We start from the raw sequence: 17103 nt of genomic DNA on the forward strand, positions 1-17103 counted from the left end.
AGAAGCTGCTCTGAAGCACTAGCACTGTGGAGGATACTTTGGAGATGCCAGTTTGGGCACAGTGGGACTCCTCCCATCAGGGGACACAACTGTCCAGGTGAGGTGCTGAGAACCTGGCCTGGGGCAGTGAGTGTGGAGGGGACTGGGAACCAGACACAAGGGACCCTCAAGAGTTATTACCAGTCAGTAAGAGCTGGCAGCTTTTAAATGCAGGGCATGGAAGGGAAAAAAAACAAGGGAGGTCAAAGTAAACTTGGGAGGAAATTAAGGAGTTAAATTTGGGATTTAAACTGAGCTTGACACCCAAGTAGATGTCACTTAACAAGCCAGAAATAAGTGGCACACAGATGTTCACAGCAGCAGTATTCACAATAGCCAAGAGGTGGAAGCCACCCAAAGGTCGATCAAGGAATGAATGGATAAACAAAATGTGGTATACACATGCAAAGGCTATGATTCGGCCTTTAAAAAGGAAGGGAATTCTGACACATGCTACGATGCAGATGAACCCTGAGGACATCACGCTAGGTGAAACAAGCCAGTCACAAAGAGACAAATACTGTATGATTCCACTTAAGAGAGGTACACAGAGTAATCAAATCCAGGAAGACAGAGAGTAGAAGGGTGGTTGCCAGAGGCTGGGAGTTGTTTAATGGGTACAGAGTTTCAGTTTTGCAAGATCAATGAGTTTCGGAGATCTGTTGGATAACAATGTGATTATACTTAACACTACTGCAATTTAAAAATGATAACGATGGTAAATTTTATGCCATGACTTATTTTTTAACCAAAATTAAAATCATTTTTAATTAAAGGAAAAAAAAACTAGAAATACGGATCTGGAGTCATTAGCTGGGGTAGGTCAATTCCCAACTTTGCACCCAAATTCCTAGATTGAATACTTGGTCACTCACATCGAGTTTCAGCCCTCTGAATCCTCTCTCTATTCCCCCAGGTAGATTAGTAAAAAAATGGTCATCTGTCTCCAAGTCAACAAGATCTCAGTCAAGTGTGGCTGGAAGACATACAGGCAGACCTCACTGTATTGCACTTTGCTTTACTGTGCTTCACAGATACTGCATTTTTTTACAAACAAGGTTTGCAGCAACCCTGCATCAAGAACGTCTATGGGAACCATTTTTCCAACAGCATTTGCTCACTTTGCGTCTCTGTGTCATGTTTGGATAATTCCTGTAATATTTCAAACCCTTCACCAGCAAAAAGATTGACTTGCTGAAGGCTCAGATGATGGTTAGCATTTTTCAGCAATAAAGTATTTTTTAATTAAGGTATGCACATGGGTTTTTTTTTTAAGACATAATGCTATTGGACACTTAAGAGATTAAGAGACTATAGTATAGTGTAAACATAACTTTTGCATGCACTGGGAAACCAAAAAAATTCGTGTGATTCACTTTATTGTGATATTCGCCTTATTGCTATGGTCTGGAACTGAATGCGGAGTATCTCCTAGGTCTGCCTGTACAGGGAAGAGTGTTCCGAGAGGACATGGTGTCCTGCAGAGTGGCTTAAGAAGAACTCCGCCACTCTCTGGGCCATCCTGGAACCACTTCTCCTGCTAACACAGGTCATTTCCACGGGCGGTCTACTCATCAAGTTCTTGAGAACCTCACAAGGCTGAACAATCGGGGAGGCCGATTATTTTCCCAGACTGAGAGGACCTGGGAACTACCTTATTTTAACCTGTTGCTCTTGACTTGCTCCTCTTCTCTCTCATCTGTTTATCCATGATCCATGAAGTCTGCCTTACCCTACCTCCTCACCATGTTTGCCCCCAGCTGTGGGTCTAGCAGTCACCCCCAACTTGTACAGAAAAGCAAGTCAGCTGAGCCAAGCCTGGGAGTGGAAAAAAAAAAAAAATTCAAGTCCAAGTTGCATAACAGGGCTGAATGTGCACCAATTACACCCGCTGCGAGGCCTCCGATGTCAACGAAACCGTCTGCTGAGCGCGCCTGTCTCGCTCTTCTACAGGGAGATTATGAAAACTAGTCACATGGCAGTTTTGTGGTAGGAAGAAAGCTTTATCTGATGAGAGTTTTAAAAATTCCCACAGGGAAGCCAAGCCCTGAGCAGCCTACACCCATCAGACCTCTCCCGGCCTAGAAACTCATCACCTTTTCATACTTTACTGCTGAAATAACCAGCATCTCTGGGTATTCAGGATACCAAAAAAAAAAAAAAAAAAGAGAGAGAGAGAGAGAGAAGTAATTAGATAGTTGGATTAAGTCACCTTTAACACTGAGCATGGCACACGTGGGGGTCTGTATTTTCCTGGCGGAACATCGCAGGATCTAAGGACGGGGAGGGGAGCATGTGATGGGAAAGATATGGGATAACGGAAACCAGGATTATAACCCAGGCCTTGCCATCACTAGGACCCCGGACACGCTACTTAATCTCCATCAGCATCAGTTTCCTCATGTGCACCACGTACAATGAGAAGACCAGCCCCCGTCTCCCTGGGCTTTGGGAGTAAGAAGCGAGAGACCACAGGCAAAGCTCCTGTTCTCTGTCATAGAGAGGAGACCCCATAAAGGAGAACTTGGTGCAGCCTTGTGCTCATTATTCAAACTCACATTTCTCTAAATAAGCAGACAGCAGTTAAGTTTTCTTTGTGGCAACAATGGATTCTAGAATTAAACACTTGCTCATGGCCAGTCCAAAAAAAAAAAAAAAAATACAAGCACCAATGTGGGAGATATTACTTCCTTTATCCTGCCTGAGGGCTTTTGAATCTTGTCTTTAGCTCCAGAATCACAGGCATTCGTGCTTACTTAAATCTAGACAGTTGCTCAGGCCGGCTGAAGACAAGGTTCCTGTCCCTGTGATACAAACAGACAGACTGAGGCCAGGGCAGGTGAAATGATTGAGACCTAAGAATAGACAGCACTGGGTTTCAAAAGGTTCCAAGCGTCCATGCACAATTTTAGAATCTATTAGATCCTTGCTGTGTTAATGAGGCCTCTTGCTGGGAAGCCAAGTTCCCTTTGTAAACTCCATTAACAACCAGCAAGGCAAGTGGGCAGCTGTGACTGTTCTTAGGGTAATAACGCCTCACCCAGAAAGGGAGGCAGTGGGAAATCACATCCATTTGGACCACATGCTTAGAACATTAGAGAGAAAGGGAGAGAAGGAGCTCTCCTTGGAGAGAGATTAGGATGAGCTCAACCCCCAGCCCTCCTCCATCTCCCAAGCCTGAAGTAAGAGGCAAAAGTCATCGTTAAGAGACAAAAAGGCTTCTCAAATGCAGCAACTATCTCAAAAACCTTGGGATAAAGTTTTTATCCATAATTGTTTGCCAAGTTCCTTCATGTCCTCAGATGTTTTTCAGGGTCCCTCACACTTTTTTTGCCTCCTTGTTGGTTTGTTTTTAATTGCCCCAAGAACATTTTTCTTAGTAAGAACACATGGAAAGTTGTGACTTTGACGGGTCAGATTCCATTAATGATCCAAGTGCATTTTTAAAATGTTTTTGCTTTTAGAGCAAAAAAAAAAAAAAAAAATTTTTTTTTTGTTTTCCTATCTGCACATCAGTTTAAACCGGCACGGAAAATTTGCTGAATATGACCCCCAACACCCACAGTCAGGCTCAAAGTAGGAATGGAAAATTTCTGCCTCAAAGAAATTTTTTTGGGGGGTGGAGAGGGTGGCACAGGAGGACAAGGGCTGAGAGGGCGTCTCCAGTACCACGGAGGACACATTCTGACTTCCCACTCACAGTCGCCTAAGTGATGCTCAAATATGTCCTGTTCTAAGTACAGTGGCTCCCCAGGGAGCAGATCAAGTTGAGGGCTGAGCAGTGAACAACATTCCAGTCCCCAAATGCCATCGGTCACTCCATACAGCCTGTCACCTCGACTGTCTTGGGTTATCTCATCCCGAATCGCCTGTCATCAGGGTCTGCTCTACATAAAAGCTTTCCGTGGTTTTAACCTTTTTGGGGTCATGAACCTCTTCGAGAATCCAGTGAAAGCCTCCCCACAAAGGTGCACATGCACCTCCACACAACTTTAGAGGGCCGTGGACTCCTCTCCTAAAGCACGTCCAAGAAACTTTGGCTTCAAGTCACCCAGTTAAGTAGCCCTCAATTTCTCCTGATGCTCTTGGGGCAAATTCACAGATCCCAGCTCTAAAGACTACACCTGTTTTCATGAGGGTCCACTGGCCACGTAATGCTTTAGTACCTTCTGATTTTATTTATATGTGAGCCAAAAAAAAAAAAAAAAACAAAACACGTGCACACACACACCCCACACCCACGCCCGGTTTGGCAAAAACGAAATGGCGAAGCCGAGGTGGGATGGGAAGGTGTTCATTGAGCTTATTCGTTCCTGACGACACCAAGTCATTAGAGGCAGGTCAGGTAGCTTTGGCAACTGTATCCATATAGAGAAGGCAGGTTGGTTCAGTAAACAGCAACACTGAATAAGCTTCACAGGCTCAAGGGTTTCCTGCCCACATAAGCGGTTTGCTATTAAACACTGACTCTTCCTGCACAAAGCCTGCCACCAGGTTATTTTTAAATTCTTTTACTTGGTTTTTTTTTTTCTCTCTCTCTTGAGGGGGGATTGGAAGTGGGTAAGGAGAAAGTGGAGGAGACATTACTTTTGGCCTCTGGATCCCCATCCTGCACCTTAGATGCCTAAGAGATAAAGAAAAACCAGAATTGTTAACCTAATCCTTTGATTGTATGTGTAAAGACAGGAGTTCTTCAGTTCTTTAGAACATCACCAGTGAATACGTTGGTATTACAAAAGCGCTAGTGTTTTGATCAGAGGACAACTGCCTTACATGTGGAAAGAAACTCTCATCCCAGTTGGAAGATGCTTGTTCAAATCTCAAGAGGAAAGTAATCCAGTCCAACTCTTACATGACATGATCGGGCATTTAAGCCTGATTAAGCAGGATCCTAATTCAAAATATTTGGATGCAAATGCTGGAAAGGATAATTTATGTGCTCAAGTAACTGAGACTCTAAGGGGAATGCTAACTGGGAAGTAAGCTTCAGGCAGAGCTGGATCCAGGGAGTCCTCTTGCCTTCTCTTTTCCTGGGTCTAGTTTCCTTTGCTGACTTCATTCCTAGGTCAAGTTCATTGCATGTGACAGCAAAGATGGACACTGGGATCTCTGAGCACTCAGTTATTACAGCTAGCAGCCCTAGAAGAGAAAGCCATCTGTCTCTCCCTTGCTGCCCCAACCCCCTAGTCCATTTTTCAAACCTCATGGTGGACTCAAGTCGTCCCACTCCTTGGGCCAATCATTGCAGACCAGAGCCTTTCTTTGCATCCTGATTGGCTGTGCCTGGACCACATGATCATCTCTGCAGCCCACAAGAACCACCCGGGATAGGGAGAGGCAGTTTCCCAGTGAAAACAAATGAGGTTCTGGACAAAGGCAAACATCCACAACAAAGACTCTTATGTGAGGCATGTTAACACTAAAGAATCCTCCAGCCATGAAGAACTCACTTCCCACTGAAGAGGAAGGCCATTAACCTCTAATCCCATGATAACAATAGCAAGTCACAATCCTCTACAGAAACCAGACCCTGGCATCTGCTCTCACGCAAAGCTTCTTGTAGGTGAAGGGGGAAGAAAAGGAGCAAAGCCAATTATTCTAAGAAAGGAAGTAAATAGTCTAGAAACAAACTAAAGAAAAAGTGCACGTGTTATTCAGGAAAATATCTTGAAATCTTTTTTGACTGTAATCTGCTTTCACTAGTCGGGTGCAGTAAAAGAGTCTGAGGCACTTATGGAAGGAAAATTCCCTGGTCTGACTCTTCCTCTTTCCCAGGAATCTTCTCTAGGTCTTACTTCCTGTCTCACTAACACTTCGATGCTGTATTCTAAAGTCCCTTAGCAAAGATGCTCTCTCACACACACAGTAAACATCCCTAGGCCCCAACCAGCCTCCAGTGGTATTGGTTTTTTGCATTCCAATCTCCTTTCAGGGAACCCTGAGTAAAATTCTCCTCTCTAAGCCCATGCTTAGCTGGGGCAAATGGTTTCCTTCCTTTTCCACTCTGCAATTCCCACGCTTAGGGGGCAGGAACAGAGCCTCAGCCAGCGGAGCACCCTGGGCATCCCACTCAGCTGTGGGCCTCCACTCATGTCTGCACACTGTCCTGTGTGTGTAGAAGAGCCCCGCCCCCTCCCTCCAGCCCAGTGCCCACATCCTTCAGAACCACGGTGGACAGCACCGCTTACTCTGGCTGTGGCATTTGTGATGGGCAACTGCTCTCCTTTCCTCCTTCCTTCCTATTTGTTTCATTTATTTGCGACTCAAAAGGTGAATGTCACCTGAAATTGATGGTCTGGAGCAAAGAACTCAAAACAGGAAGCCCCTGAAGGAGTCGAGCTGGCTTCTAAGGTCATCGACCCACCAAGGTTTGGAGAGGATTTCAATGAACAGGCAACTCACTCCACTTGAAAAATATGAACTTCTGGTCTCTCTTACACATCAGAAGATCTGGCAAGATGGACTTTGAGTTCCTACGGGGCGAGGCTCCTTGGTCCCCCAGCCTCCACACACCCTCGTTGTGGTCGCCGAGTTTCCACAGCCCTTAGGATGGCTACCCTGGGCAGCAGATGTCGGGAGAGGGGAGGCAAAAACAAGGGCACCAATGCTCATGGCCGGCCCAGAGCCTCTCTTAGTTGACACCCTCGTGCCTGACTCATTTACCTCCCGGAAAAAGCCACAGCAAGACCCAAGTGGCTGGTTTCCAGCTCCCACTCAACCTAACGCAACTAACCTGAGCTTTTACGATTTTTGGCCAATATGGATGAGGCCATAGTCACAAAAGTATCCATCACCTTAATATCCAACGAGCTAATTCCAGCATTTCTAGATCAACAAGCTATTATGCAAGCATCTAAAGTGATGGTTACTGTTTACAATATACACAAAAGTTTGTCATTGATAAAAAGCTGATTTACTTAAGAATGTGGTCTCAGCTAAGTAAAAATAAATACAAAGAAAAAAGGCTGGAATGAAATATCCCAAAACGCTGACAGTCATTTTCTATAGGTAGCTGAATTACACATTAGTTATGTTTTCTTATTCTATTTTTGTTTTTCCCAATTTTACTCAAACAAGAACGCAGTCTTTAAAAAAAAAAAACAAAACTGACCCGATATTAAGAAGCAAAGTAAGAAGCAATGTGCTGGAACCCAAAAAGCTGGCCGATGTACCACGCTGGGGCAATGGCCTTCCTCCAGGGGCGTCTCCAGCTTAATACAAACCAGACTGCTTGCTGCTTGGGGCAGCTCTGCACTTTCCATACTTTGAGATGAGCTGCAGGAAGGGGTCTGTAGGAAAAAAAAAGAGCCCTGCTGATTTTAATTCAAGACTGGAGAGGTTGCTGTTCTCAGATGTACTAGATGGATTACATCCCGGGCTGGAAATCAAGATCTGACCACTCTTGTCAAAAGACCTACCGGCATGTTTAAATGAGCCAACTGCTTATTCCTGCCTCCGTGTGGACATCTGGAAATGGAGATGCTCTGACCACAGAAATCAACAGGACCTCCACCTCCACCTCCACCTCCACCTCCACCTCCACCTCCACCACAGACATAATGCCTGATGCTCAGGCAAAGCTCTGCGAACTAGATCCCAGCTTCAGTTTACTCATAAGGAAAAAGGCTCAGGTCTACTGAAACGTATCTTGAATCTCAAGACTCAAACTCCAGAGCCCATGCTCAGAGTCTTGTCCAAGGTCACCCAGGCAGTGATTCCATAAATCGTGGGGCATGAATGATGAGTGGCTGACAATGAATGAGAAACACCCACTGGCCCAGGCAATATGGAAGAGACAGGTAAAAAAAAAAAAAGCCACACGCGTCTCCTAGCACGGTGCTAAAACACACTGAAAACCGCATGTGACCAGCTACTGGGGAGAGGGAGTGGAACACAGCCAAAACAAACTGACTGCTTTTACAGTGTCATTGATTTAAAAAAAAAGAAAGAAAGAAAGAAATGAAATTAATGAGGGAAACTTCAATATCAATGAAGTTGCAAGCATACAATGAGCTGTGCTGGCTCCCACGAGGGATGGCTGTTTAATTATTTTTTCAGATGAACTACAGTCACAGTGTATTTGATCCATACCCGACCTGCACTCTTTGGAGAGTTAAAATACATTTTATCCAATGTCAAGTTAAAATAAAAACTCATCAGAAGCAAGATAACTCGGGGCTCCCAGGGCTCGGAAGAGAAATTTGGTTCTCTTTGGTTGCTGCCTGGTATTCGGGTGACCTTTGTGCTAAACAAACACTTGGCAGATGAAATCTGAGAATAATTCTCTTTGCATCCTTAACTGGAACTGGAGGGCTCCACTGGGTTTCAACAGAAGTGATCAAACAAAGAAAATGCGGCACGTCTGTGCCTAATATACGTGCCACCCGACTTGGAGGAATTGGTCTGTGTATTTACGGACCCTGCAAGGATGCCATTCTTCCTGAGAATGCAGAAGCCCTCCTCACAGAACCCCTTTCCTCTAGCCAGTTACCACTCCACTTTCAGCCTTCTCTCTGTCTCCGCATCTTCCTGTGTGTGTGTGTCGGTGTCACATGTACATACGTCTGCCAAACCCTCACACAACTCAAAACAATCTGGTTTCATCTTGATCCCACCCTGCATTTTTAAAGCATCATCCACATGTCATAAAGTTGCACAGAACTACACAGCCACAGACACACACACAAAGGAATGCATACAAAACTGATGAAATCTGCATAAACCCCATGGACCGTACCCATGTTCACTTCCCGGTTTTGATACTGCACTAAGTTATGAGAGATGTGACCACTGGAGGAAATGGGATGAAGGGTACAGGGAACGTTTCTGTGTTTTGCAACAACTTAGTGATTCTATAATATATTTCAAAATAAAAAGTTAAAAAAAAAACCTACATCCTCAAATAATTCCTTGAGTACCTGGAGAAAAACAAACAAACAAACAAACATGACAACGCAGATCCTTAGAGAAAAGGGCAGAAGAGGCAGGGAAGTCTTAGTTCGGTTTGATCGTGGTACCCTGGCCCCTGTGATGGGCTGAATCATCTCCACCCGAAAACTCATTATGTTGAAGCCCTAACCCCCAGGACCTCAGTAGGTGACTATACTTGAAAATAGGGCCTTAAAGAGGTAGTTAAGGTTAAATGAGATCACATGGGGGGGGGGCCTAAACCAATCTAACTGACTGAATCCTTATAAGAGGAGGAAATTTGGACACTCAAACACACCAGAGATGCACGCCCATGGGGGGAAGACATGTGAAGACAGAGAGGAGAAGGTACCATCTACAAGCCAAGGAGAGGCTTCAGAGGAAGCCAAGACTACTGGCACCTTGATTTTGGATTTCCAGCCTCCAGAGCTGTGAAATTTCCCTTGTTTAAGCCACTCACAGTCTGTGGTGCCATGTTAGGGCAGCCCTAGCAAACCAATAGGATACCCAAATCCTGCATACTCCAGTCACCTGGCTTTGTGTCCTGGTTTCAAGCCCCCTAACCTTGGCGCCCCTCTTTAAGAGGGAAACAGTGGCTGCAGTGTGGCAGGAAACCGCATCAAGCAAGGAACAGAGGTCCTCGCATGGAAGACCAAGTTCTAGGTACCCTTCCCTGTCCATGAGAAGGCGGTGCCCAGTCACCTGTGCAGTTATCAAAACACGAAAGAGGGATTACAATTTCTCAGGGTGGGCCCAGAGGGCAGAGCTGGAACCAGCGTGTGGAAAGTTAGAAGGAGACAGATTTCTAACACAACATAAGGGCAATTTCCTAATGTCTCTGTGGTTCCAAAATGGAATGAACAGCCACATGAGGGTACGGTGTCCACAGTTCTGAGGACGGGCAAGGGGGACACAGAATCCACCAGCTGCCCCTGCTGCAGAAGTCTCAGCTCTGATCTGCTCCCATCTCTCCTCAGAGCACCATGAAAACGGGAACAACCTCCTTCCAGAATCCTGACTTGAACCATTAGCCAGGACTCCCTTCCCCCCCCCCCCAACTCTCTGTTCTGCCTTTGACCCCCACTTTCCATTCCAATTGCACCTCTCCCCTTGGATCTGAGACACACCGCTCCCCACCCCATCTTCCTGGCTCCTCTGACTTTTATTTCCTAAAGGCTTCAAGCCATTTTGCAGAATGCCCTGACTTTCACCTGACCCCCTGGACTGCCCACCAACCCTCTGCCCCCCACTCCAGCCTTGTCACAGATCCCAGCCATACCTGGAAAATACATCACTCTCAGACCCGAAGCTCAGCCCCATTCATTATCTTAGGCAAGTTATTTAACCTCTCAGAATCACAGCTCACCCATCTGTTGCATTATTAACAGCAAAAATTTTTAAAAACCTACGTCCAACAATTGAGGGCATTAAATATCACTGTATAGATCCACAAGGCAATATTACGTATGTAGAAATAACACCAGAGAGGAATATTTAGGGACATGGGGAAATATGAACTATTAGGAGAAATAAAGTTGCAAAACATTGTTTATTAAAAAACACTTTAAACACATTTGTTGTGTCTAGAAAAGCATAGAAGTATACCAATGCAAAAAAAATAACTTTAGATAACCATAAAGCTAAGAGTAATTATCCTTCAATGATTCTTTCTCTATACTTCCAAAGTTGTCAACGGGAAACATGTACTTTTTAAACTAGAAATAGAGTTATTTAAAAACTCTTTACGTCTCTTGTTGGGAAAAAGCAAAAACAAACAAAACAAGGCACCAACCACGTGACAAGTGACACCATGCAGCCCACGAAAGGACAGGAACCGTGAGTCCGCGACATTCTCCCTCTTATTCTTGCCTACAATACAATCCAACTTGCCATGCTGTGAACTTGGAGAAAGGGGGCAGCTAGGAAGACTGAGCTAATGAGAGGTCACCACGTGGGCTAGTGGCACAAGCAGACTCCCAGGGGGTCGATTCCTGGACCCCAGCCATGCCTCTGCCCCCACTGAACAGTTCCCACTGCCACTCTGCCTCATCAGTCCCACTGGGAAGAAAGTGCCACGTGCCACCCACAGGTCACTGTCTAGCCAGGCCATGGGGCTGGGCTCCACATTGTGCGCCTGCCAGCAGTGCTGCAGCCCCATTCATCGGGAGTTGTCGCAGTAATGAGCTCCCCTGGCTCCCTCCCCAGGCGGGGGTGGAGCGGCCACAGCACGCTGCCAGCCCAAGAAGCCCCTGCTGAACGACCCATCGAGGAATCCAGGCGTTTGGCAGAGACTCAGCCGGAAGAGGACAAAGCAAATAATCCATTGGGTGGGAAGTATCGGCTGGGTTCAAGGTGGAAGGCTTCACGCCCCTCTGGTTGGAGGGGGTCTAGGACACGGCCACAGATGGGCAGACAGCACCCAGCTGGTGACCCACAAGGCAGGCAACCCAAGGCTTGTCACCAGCGGCCTGTGGCCCAAGCACTGCATAGGTGCCCACCCCTCCCCTGCTGACACCCACAGGAAAGGAGTGGCTGGGAACAGCTGGGCTTCACGTGAGCAGTATTTATAGTCCTCCCCATCTCCTGGCCACACTCACACGTTAGGGTCTGGCTGGGTGTGGGCCTCTCTCTCTTCAACCGCTTTGCAGGAGCTGGGACCCAGGAGCAGACATGCTATTCCACCCCAGCGGGTACCCAGGGACACTCACAGTCCCAGTACCTTTAGACTGTCCTCCTCTCTGAAGGGAATTAAGAGGCCATCATTCATTTCATCACCATTCAGCACCTCCTCCCTTCCAATAACTTCCCGAAGCAAAATTAAGTGGCTTTAGGAACTAGTTCCCTCTTAGATGAGATAAGTGCTAACATATCCTCATGCTCACAAACACGTTTTATGACCTGGACAGTGAATGACTGAACCAGTGATGCTCTGCCTATGCCTTGGTCTTCTTATATTGTTCCTAGAAAATTCAAACCGCGCATGGAATAAAAGGCCACTTAACAGAGGCCAATTTGTGCAGAAGGCTTGCTCTCTGCTGCTCCCTGGAAACTCAGACCAGACCCATGAAACCAGTTCAGAGACGCTCAGGCAGGCCATCTCTGCAGCCCTGTGCTGTCATGTTTTGGAATTTGGCCAGATGCCACCAAGATGTCCACGCACCACGCAAACAGACACTCCCAATTTTGTGAATACTTAACTGTTGTAGAGGAAAAGGATGCCCACGTAGAAATTTGGCTGAGACGTTCTTCCTACCAAAAACTCACTGTAAAGCCTACAGATAAGGTCTCAGAGCTAGAGGCCTGGTGCCTTGACGGTCAGCCCTACCACCCATGCCTCCACCTCCCAAAAAACCAGAATGACTCTCCATCCTAAAGCTTCGCACATACAGACCAGGGCCCATCCAGTGCCAGGAAATACCACTGCCCAACTCATCAGGGCAACTTCCAGAAGAGGGCTCTGAGCCTACTGGTCCAGACAGGAAGCCCCAAGCAGAGGTGATTTAGCACTAGTGTAACTTACGGTGGGATTCTGGGGAGAAATGTTCTATTTGATTTCATCGTTAGGGACAAGAACCTAGCACTTTACTGCCCATTTCCTTCCGTGAGCTCTGGTTTATCCACTTGCTGTTACCGCTAGCAGGAAACATCTATCCTAGGGTCCCAGGGTGGCATCGGTCAAGTCAGAGATCAACTGCCCAGCTGGACCTTGGGAGGCTATTTCGGCTACATGCTGTGGCCCAGGTCTTGGTCTGTAAAAGACTCACATGGAGTGGCTTTCATGGAAGCCTTAAAAGCATCAAAGTGTAAACGATTTCCTTAGTCCCCTCTCCCCGCTGTGCCCACCTTCAGACACAATTATGGAAACCGCGAACCACAGGGAGGAAGGACCAGCCATCTCTGACCTGAGCGATATTCCACTTTGTGTTCCAAGGGCAGGTCACGACCAGGCCCACAGGTGCTCCAGCCCCTGGATGGAGACGCACATACTCTCCACCCTTCTTGCCTAGAGCCTGTTCATAGAGGGCTGAAACCTATGTCTCCGACAAACATATCCAATAAGGTCAGTGACTCCACAGCTGAGACAGAAAGTCACAGAGGAAAATCGCCATTCAGGTGTATCACTGCTCCCAACCCTCCTGTCTCAGAAAGCTGGGGCAGTGTATGGTGGAACCTTGGCAGGTACGGAGCTTTCTGACAAATTCTGCTCAAATTTGATTTTAACCTAAACCTCCAAATTATAATTAACTCGATACTCTTTGAGGCACACCGTTTTTGGGAGGCACAAAGCTTCCACAGGGAGAGGTAATTTTTTTCAAAGCTTAGCACTCAGGGACTGGGGAGATGTCATACCATCCAACAGCTGGTGGGAGGCAAAATCAGGTTTGATAAACAGGAGATGGAGATGCTCATTTGGGGGCCAGCCCTCCCCTACTAATGACTACTTGACAGTGCCCAGAAGCAGTGACTGAGGACCCCATTTGCTGTAAGAGCAATTCACCCCGTAGATGTTTCTTAACCCCACACTGGCAAACGGCTTCTATCACTCCAGCATATGAGAAACCATTATAGTACAAAACAATTTTTTTCAAAGCTCACATGTGCCTTATTTCTTCTTAAATATCCAGTTCCTGTGCATACCCACGTCACAGAAAAAAAAAAATGAGACGTCACCAGCTTTGAGTAAGACCAAACACTGGGCATGCAATCACCTCTTTGACCTTCAATAGGGCAATGACCAGGAGATTATTTTGATGATTAAAAATGGGGGTTTCCAATGTGTAGACCCCCCCCCCAAGCAGACTTCCCTGGTTAATGCCCGAGAGTGCAAAGTCCACACACAAACACAAAAAGCAAGTAAACAAACATAAAACTCCTCCTGACCATGTCTTCCCATGCAAGGTCTGCTGATGCTCTAGGTCAGCAGAGGGCAAATTCCACTGCACATGGGATTCTTTTCCTGGGGAGCTTTTCAAAGCAAAAGCTCCATGTTCAAGATGCACCCCCTAGACCAACTACATGGGCATTTCTGGGGTTGCAACCCAGGCATCAACATGTTTCAAAACACCCGAGACGTGCAGCCCAGTCTCAGAACCAGCGCTCAGGCAAAACCAAAAGTTCAGGGCGCCCACCTTTCCTTCCTTTGTTAACATGCCCCAGGGACTGACACAGAGCACGAACCCAAAGGAAACGACGAACCCAAAAAGGAAACGACGAACCCAAAGGAAACGACGAACCCAAAGGAAATGGCGCCCCCGGCGCTGGGGCAGCTCCTACCTATGTAGAGCGAGGAGTCCTTCCTCCGCACGTGGTCGTCGATGTAGGAGACGCCCAGGGGCTGCACGGGGGTAGCACCGATGCCCAGGAGCACCTGGGCCCCAATGAGCAGCAAGTACATCATGTTGGTGGCGGTCCGGCTGCGGCAAATGAGGTCCGGGTCGGGTCCCTGGTCGCCGCCCGAGCCGTTGGCGGCGCAGACGTCGCGGCCCTCGGCGCCCCAGCGGATCTCGCCCGCCTCGTACTTGTACTGGTGGGTCAGGAACTCGGGCAGCGCCGAGAGCAGCGCGCCCAGGGCCATGACGATGCCTCCGCAGCCGATGAGGCGCGGCCGGTGCCCGCGGGCCCCGAAGTAGCTCACGAAGAGGATGAGCGCCAGGTTCCCGATCTCGAAGCTGCTGGCGATGACGCCCACGTCGGCGCTCTGCAGGTTGAACCTTCGCTCCAGGGTGGTGAGGACGCTCACCTGCGAGGTACAAAACGCAGTCTCAGCGCTGGTGCCCACGGAACCCGCCCCGGAAGTACTTTCACCAGCCGTGCAAAGTGACTTAAACGTGAAGGGTTCAAAGCCCGTTTCCTTAGCATGATAACCCTAACTCAAGGGTTAAAGAATTAACTCTCCCACTGGCAATGAAGTCTTTCTTGGCACCTGTTTCCATCCTGAAGGTCTGCCTCTACGCCGAAGCACAACCTCCCCCTTCCCCACAGGGGCCCCCTGTTTCCGGCTCAAGGGTCCTGATAAAGTCTCCAAGTCGACAGCTTTCACATGCTGTCTCCCAGCTACATTCTATTTATAAAGTCTGTACTGGAGGATATGGAGTTCCAGGGCTTTTTACCAGGAGGTTATCAGCAAAGCACACCTGAAGAAAATAAAAATAAGACCAAAACCTGGGCGGCAAAGTGGACAAGCTAGATTAGCATATTACGATAATCACTAGCTCTTTGCTTCCTTTGGGAAATTTCCAAACAACGGACACTTCCCTATAGGCCACCGAATGAGTATATCCCCGACTGTTCAGGGCTCTCTAGCCCCACCCAGGTCCCTTGGGTGAAACAGTTTTACGACTTCCTCCACCTTTGTATTCTTATCTGCCCTTCATTTGTTTAACAAACATCTACTGAACATCTGCAGTGGGCCTGGCGATGCCCTAGACACGAAAGATAGAAAAATAAGGACACCTGGCCTCAAGATGCCACCTGGCAGAAAGGTAGACATGTCTGTTAGTAACCTGTTATGTTCATGATGCAACCATCACACTAGGAGGGTCAAGAGGAGATGCATTATTTTAGGGCTCCCTGAGGTGGAGAGAAAATGCTAAAGGCCTTCCTGTCCTGCTGTTTGTAGGTTCCGCATAGGGTATTACCGGCAAGATAGGAGTCCGCTGTGGGAAGCCTGACAGCCCTGGCTGGGCAGGGAAGAACACTCCAGGACTAGCATGCATAACAGTAGAGTGGCATGATTTAATAATGGAGTAGAAAATACAGAGCTGGAAAGGAAGGCGACAGAGTATGTTGAGCCACAGATGCCACCCTATGAATTAGAAAATCCTGTGCCATGTGGCGGGAAGAATGCAGAGCATGCAGGGAGGAACCCCACCTATTATTTCCTTAAAAGCTCTGTGACTTTGGTCAAGTTACTTAACCTCTCCAAGCCTTAATTTCTGTGAAGTAGAGGAATACCTCCATACCTGGCAGGATGGATGTGAAAATCAGACATAATGTAGGAAAAATCCTTTAGCACAGAACAGCCTTTCCCGACATGGCCAGAGATCATCGGGAGGGGCAAGGAAGCCAAGGGGTGCAGAGCTAAAGCTCCAGGGTCAGAAAGTCAGGCCGCCCTGACTGTGTGTGACCTTGGCCAAGTCAACCCGTGCTTTCACTATCCCCTCTGTAACATGGGGATAGGAATGCTACCTCTTAGAGCAGGTGCCAGAAGTCAACATGTGGCTATGTAAATGCTAGATAAAGACTGTCCACAACCATTACCACCATTTATCTGTGGGCATGGGGAATAGCAAATGCTCTAAAAATAAAATAATGACACGGGTATATCATGGGGAGAACAGATGATGGAAGAATGAAGAAGTGAATGCCAAGAGAAAAAGGCTGGACTATTATTGAGAGACAAGGCAAGGCAGCCTGAGTCAATACCATAGCAATGGAAATGAACAGGATAATCTGAGAAGCGTTGTAGAGGCAGAATTACATCTTTGAGGAGACTGGGCTGGCTCTGTTGATCGACTGGGTGTGCAGCTAAGGAAAGGGAGGAAGGAGAGGCACGTGGATCGAGCCTTCCTCCGAACGTATAAATACGTGCACTGGTGTCAGCATCCCTGCATCCACTGCCCCTCTGTGGTATCCACGCACATCTCACACACCTGTGATGATAGGCATGCCTCTATTTACCTTTATGATAAAAAAGGGCAGTAGCCAGGTTATTCATCTTTGCCTCATTTCAACCCCATGCATTTAAACAGACTCCTTTAACCCAGGTGTTTTCAGTGCTACCTTCAAATTGGATGCACTTGGGAAGCATTAACATTTCAGATGCCTAGTCCTTCCGTGAGCCTGGGCCCTGGGATTTTGTTAAAGACCCCTGGGTGACCTCCAGGCGGGAGCAGCACAGCACTAACACAACAACACAAACGACTGCAGCCTTTGCGTCAGCACTGGTCCTGGGGTGAGCAAGCTCTGCAGAGCCGTGCCTGTCACTGGGGCAGGTCCCTGGTCACTACCGAGGACTGGAAGTCTGGGCAGCCCTCTACTGCTGCATTCCAATTCTGATTCCTGTTTCCATTGTGTTTCCAGTCAAGGCCAGCCAAGGTCAGCTCACAACTGCAGCCTTAAGTATGTGATCAGATT

The 17103-nt window shown here is 47.4% G+C and overlaps 1 protein-coding gene across 2 annotated transcripts in view; it reads right to left on the reverse strand.

Moving 5' to 3' along the window:
• Nucleotides 1-17103, reverse strand: part of SLCO3A1 (solute carrier organic anion transporter family member 3A1) — a 266744-nt gene that overhangs the window by 193732 nt on the left and 55909 nt on the right. For both annotated transcript variants that reach the window (XM_074354193.1, XM_074354192.1), the window contains exon 2: nt 14242-14707. In XM_074354193.1, the coding sequence (XP_074210294.1) occupies nt 14242-14707 (466 nt within the window). The remainder of the gene's footprint in view (nt 1-14241; nt 14708-17103) is intronic.

The sequence above is a fragment of the Camelus bactrianus genome, chromosome 27, assembly GCF_048773025.1.
Source record: "Camelus bactrianus isolate YW-2024 breed Bactrian camel chromosome 27, ASM4877302v1, whole genome shotgun sequence".
NCBI classification, from domain to species: Eukaryota; Metazoa; Chordata; class Mammalia; order Artiodactyla; family Camelidae; genus Camelus; species Camelus bactrianus.